Source organism: Ranitomeya variabilis, chromosome 1, assembly GCF_051348905.1.
Source record: "Ranitomeya variabilis isolate aRanVar5 chromosome 1, aRanVar5.hap1, whole genome shotgun sequence".
Taxonomy (NCBI): Eukaryota; Metazoa; Chordata; class Amphibia; order Anura; family Dendrobatidae; genus Ranitomeya; species Ranitomeya variabilis.
In genome coordinates, this window is record NC_135232.1 from 1,097,758,981 (window position 1) to 1,097,764,813 (window position 5,833).

General features: G+C 35.8%; 1 protein-coding gene across 1 annotated transcript; it reads left to right on the top strand.

Annotated features, from left to right (window-relative positions):
* Positions 1-802: 802 nt before the first annotated feature.
* LOC143790211 (homeobox protein HMX2-like) lies at positions 803-4,274 on the top strand. Its single transcript, XM_077279101.1, has 2 exons — positions 803-1,103; positions 3,156-4,274. The coding sequence occupies exons 1-2, from the start codon at positions 902-904 to the stop codon at positions 3,695-3,697; spliced, it is 744 nt and encodes a 247-aa protein (XP_077135216.1). The 5' UTR covers positions 803-901; the 3' UTR covers positions 3,698-4,274.
* The last annotated feature ends 1,559 nt before the right edge of the window (positions 4,275-5,833 follow it).

The window sequence follows — 5,833 nt, forward strand, 5'->3', positions numbered from 1 at the left end:
TTTTATCTGAACTTCACCTGTGCGCATTCAGACGTCCGCTTTTTACATCTATGTGACATCCGTATAATGTCCGTGTGCGATCTGTTTTTATACATCTACACTACCTGTACATGATCACATACAGCTTCCTAGGTTTAGAATGGAAATGTATCTGTAAAAATTGGATGCCGCTCTGACGTTCCACTTGGGATCCATTTTTTATACTTCTTTTTTTCCGCCCCCATAGACTTGAATGGGTGAGTCTCATCCAAGACTTGGAAGGAGGTAGTATATGCGGTGATTTTTTTCCGATGGAGAGTTGGACCAAGACGAAAAAAATTCATCTGAACAGCCCTACTGAATAACATGGGTCAGTCCACGTACTGTCTGATCAAAGGTCATACAACATGTCTGACTTATACCCTCAACTGCATGAGCCTTAAAGGACAGTTCATAAAGCAAAAATTAAACTATGAGAATTAGCACTTAATATCCCATCCTATCTATATCATATCCATCCATCCATCCATCTATGATGTAGACAGTTCTGTGTTACAGTGTCACTGGTATTGGTGCAGCTCAGGGCTGGTGTGAAGCTGCTGCTGATGATGATGGTGATGATGATGGCTTCTGCTTTGGTCACATAGGACTTTCTGGCCTCCTCAGTAGATTCACCCCAAATAAACCTGGTGGCAGAGTGCTGAGTGGAGGCCAGTGCTGGGCAGGCAGTGAGTGCAGTGCATGCTCCACCTCTCCCCCTGTGTCCTCCTGCAATAGGAGCTCACAGCCTGGGAGCTGCCTTCATTCACTGCTGCTCTGTCCCCATGTCCTGTGTGTGAGCAGCAATGCTGCCAGTGCTGGGGCAGAGGGAGCTGCTGCATGTGTGACAGGTAATCCCCAGCTCTTCCTCCACTCCACTACCATGAGTAAGAGCCAGGATGCCTGCAGACCAGTGTCCTTCAGCTTCACCATAGACAGTATCCTCAAGCTCAACTCCAGGAGAGCAGACAGCAGCACCAAGCCGCCCCGAGCCTTCATCCCGAGGAGCTCCAGCCCCGACCTCCTCCAGCCCCGAGGAGAGGAGGAGGAGGAGGAGGACAGCCGGCCCCTATACCAAGCACAAGGTACAGAGCTGCCCCTGTATTTTACAGTCAATTGTTAGCTCTTGGGCCAACAGATCTGCCATAAGACTGTCTGCTATTACTATATGAGCTTCTCATTATGTATGATGTTTGTATCTGCTGTCATATCCTACATTACAGATGTGACTTATATGATCTATAGAATAATCTCCACCACTGATATCCAGGTATATACTGACATATGGCCAGTCACACAACAGATCCAGACACTGTACAGCTCCACTGCTACTGGGTGGCTGCATTCTTACATGAGAAACTGATATATATATATATATATATATATATATATATATATATATATATATATACATATACATATAGTTTATAGTCTATGTATATGATGTATGTATATATATATATATATATATATGCGTGTATATGCTTATATATGTATATGTGCATGTGTGAATTATATATATATATATATATATGTGCATATATGTATATATTATATATACCAATACCAGTGAGATATAGATATATATATATATAATATACATATATATGTCACACAAACATATTTATGTCTTTATACACACACATGATTTTATATATATATATATATATATATATATATATATATATCTACTGTACAGATAAACAAACATATATATATGTATACAAACACACACAAATCTATATCTTTGGTATATGTATGTATATATATATATATATATATATATATATATATATGCTCAGACACACAGCATTTATATACATATATAGATTGACATATGGATAAACATATCTATGTCTCTATACACACATGATTATATATATATATATATGTATACTGTACATATAAACAATCATATATATACAAACACACACAAATCTATATCTCTATTATATGTGTGTATGTATATATATATACTGTCGCACACAGCAGTTATATATATATATAGAAAGACATACACACAGACGAATTTATCTCTCTGTTATATGTATATATATATATATATATATATATATATATATATATGCTCTAGCACACAGCAGCTATATAAATATGTACATATACACACACTCTGGCACACGGCAGATATATATATATATATATGTATATATATATATATACATATATATATACATAGCCGCCTGTATAGGCACACCCATGTGTCTGTGATGCAGCAGATGCCTCCAGGTTAGCGCCGGGCTGACACAGTGTCAGTGTCTGGGAATCTCAGCAGCTGTGGGAGCAGCACACGGTCCGGGGACACTACAGGAGCACATGGGAAACTCTCCACTATACATTACTAATCCAGGATTACAGGACCTGAGGCTGCGCAGCTGTTGTAGCACTGCAAGACCCAGCATGGCCATAGCGGCAATGCTTTCCCTAAACCTGCAGACTGTAGATCTCCCTGCTGGCGTCCATCCACTGCTGCTTCCAAAGTCCCAACATTTCTAGAATCAGACTCATATAGGAACACATCTATTCTAGTTATGTGACAATTCATCCACTTTCTCCCTTTACTCGTGCTGCTTCTGACATTTTATTTACATCCCTACATTGCACCAGATCTATAATCAAACACTAATATAAAACCATTAACTAAATGCGAAGATAAGAAATGTTAATAAACAGTGGTATAAAATATACGCAAATAAGAAAGTTGTGAGGTTAAACCTAAATGCAAAAAAGGGGATAAAATCAATATAAATTGAGAGGAAAAGCAAGAAATTAACACAACATGAACTATTCATGTTCATTAAAAATATATATGTTAACTTTTATGATGTATATTTTAACCGGTTGTGCTATATTGGGACACAGGTCATTCTGGCATTAATTTTTTGCAATTTGCACCATCGGCATGGATGAAATTCTGTATTTTTAGATGTTTGTGATACAATGACATTTTGTATTTAATAACAGTAGAAATGATCTGAATATATTATTTGAAATATATTATATGAAATATATGTCTTCATTGCTGACATCCATTATTTCTATAGAGTAGGAGCTTCTGGGAGGGTCAGAGACTTCTCCACCCTGCACCCTATGACCAATGTCCCTTTGCTCCCCTACAGGCAGCAGAAGTCGTCTTCTGACCACCACTAGCACCCATTGCCTTAACTACTGCACAGAGCAGTCTGCAAAGTTTAGAGACTTACCTTGCAGGACAGAAAGCCCCGACAGCCTGGAAGATGGACCTTCTCCATCTCCTGATGAGCTCAACAAAAAGAACAAGCTTTTGGCCAAGAAAAAGACTCGCACCATCTTCTCCAAGAGCCAGATCTTCCAGCTGGAGACCACCTTTGACATGAAGCGTTACCTGAGCAGTGCTGAGAGGGCATGTTTGGCCAATTCTCTGCAATTGACTGAGACCCAGGTCAAAATCTGGTTCCAGAACAGAAGGAATAAGCTGAAAAGGCAAATGTCAGCAGAACTGGAGGCTCCTGGAGCAGGAGAACCCAATGGGGACTTACCAGTCATCTACAAAGACACTTCCTTCTTGAGTAGATGTGTCCTACCCATGTCCTTCCCTGTTCTCTATCCTGGGAGCAATATTCCCTATCTGTGCTTCCCAAATCCAGGCAAGTATTACAGCCTGGCAGATGGAGATGTATAAAGACTACTAGTACTCACTTAGTTTTGCATTGACTTACCTCCATCAAAAAGACACTGCTGGACATTAGGAGTCAACCCCTCATAGGGGATGGCAGGGATTTTTATATATATCTTATTGCTATCAATATAACAGCATGTACACTTATTTTTGTATATTTTTTTACAAGTTGAACCCCATCTTCCAACAAACAATCTAATTTAAATACGTCCTATGCAAATATATTTAAAGAAGGATGATCGTCCTTTCTCTGTGCACTTTCTCATGAATCGCATATCTTCTTCCATAGACCTGGCTGTCACATCCAAGTGTCACTTATCAGCACTCTGCCGAGGGGTCGGCGCTCAACGAGTTAACTTATTGCTGCACATGATAGGGTCATTGTCACAATATGTCCTTCTAACCAAAGACCACTGCTTCTCCCTCATCAAGATCAGCGTCTCACATCTGCGATTATTGTCTTAATTCTGAACAAAATAATGCAATTTTTACATGACTGTAAATATGAAATGCTCTTTTTTGGAAACAAGATTATTAAATAAAATATACTATAGACATGAATGGAGGTTTATAGCGTGTGATATTGTGCAGAGCAGTCCTGAATGTGACAGCAAAATTCTATCCAATAATAATAATAATAATAATAATAATAATAGTAATAATAGTAATAATTATCTAGCTATCATCTATTATCTATCTATCTATCTATCTATCTATCTATCTATCTATCTATCTATCTATCTATCTATCATCTATCTATCTATTATCTATCTATCTATCTATCTATCTATCTATCTATTATCTATCTATCAATCAATAATATAATAATTATCTATCTATCTATCTATGTATCTATCTATCTATCTCATATCTATCTATGTATCTATTTATCTATCTCATATCTATCTATCAATCTCATATCTATTATCTATCTATATATCTATTATGTATGTATGTATGTATGTATGTATGTATGTATCTATCTATCTATCTATCTATCTATCTATCTATCTATTTATCTATCTATTATTTATCTATTATCGATCTATCTATCTATCTAATATCTATGCAAATAATAATAGAACAGCGCCACAATTGCATACAATGGATGAGAGTCCTCCCAAACAAATATTCCATTTTTGCAGAATGTAAAATATATAAAAAAGCAAGGCAGCACTCCACAAATAGATGGAAAAAAGTGAGGACTTTATTCAGCCCAAGGGGCAACGTTGTGGATCACATAACTTTTTCAAGGCTTGCAAAAAAGGTTCTGTGAATCGAAACGTTGCCACTTGGACCAAATAAAGTCCATACTTTTTTCCGTCAATTTTAATTCTTTCTTTTTATGTTCTATCTCATACTGAAAGTAAGAAGTTTTATATAAAAAGAGAATATATACATGTGCATAAACATTACACATGTATACATTTTTTTAATATATAAATAGTATTATTTATCTTCCATAAAACTTACCTTTAATCATATATATATATACACACACACATACACGCAGTATTAGTATATGAGTAATATGGGGGAGCTTGTTGGTATTAATACTCGCAGAGGACTTTATTATGTATAGACATTGGCACAATTGTGATAATGACTTTGGTCTTACATTTTAATTGTCAGTACCACAGCAATGACAGTGTCTATACATAAGTAATAAATTCCTCTGCAAGTATTAATACCAATGGTCACACCCATATTAATCATATATTAGCATTGTAATTAACAATGCTATATATATATATATATATATATATATATATATATATATATATATATATATATATATATATATATATATATATATATAAAAGAGTAGAGTCCGGCAATCTGTTAATTGCGTTTTATTCACTCCATGGATTGTGTGTAAACAAACTGTGACGTTTCGGTCTCATGGACCTTCATCAGATATACACATCCAGATATATGAGCACAGAATATATTTTATTAAAACAAATGTTTCTTGGAAAATAAATAATCCTAAATATATTATGTATGTAAATATTTCTTATTTTTATATAAACCTTGCAATATTTCAAATCAAACTGATAGTAATAAAATCTACATAGATAACCCAGTGACAGGATGATCTGCAGAGCCATAATGTACTTGCTGACGATCTCCTGGTAG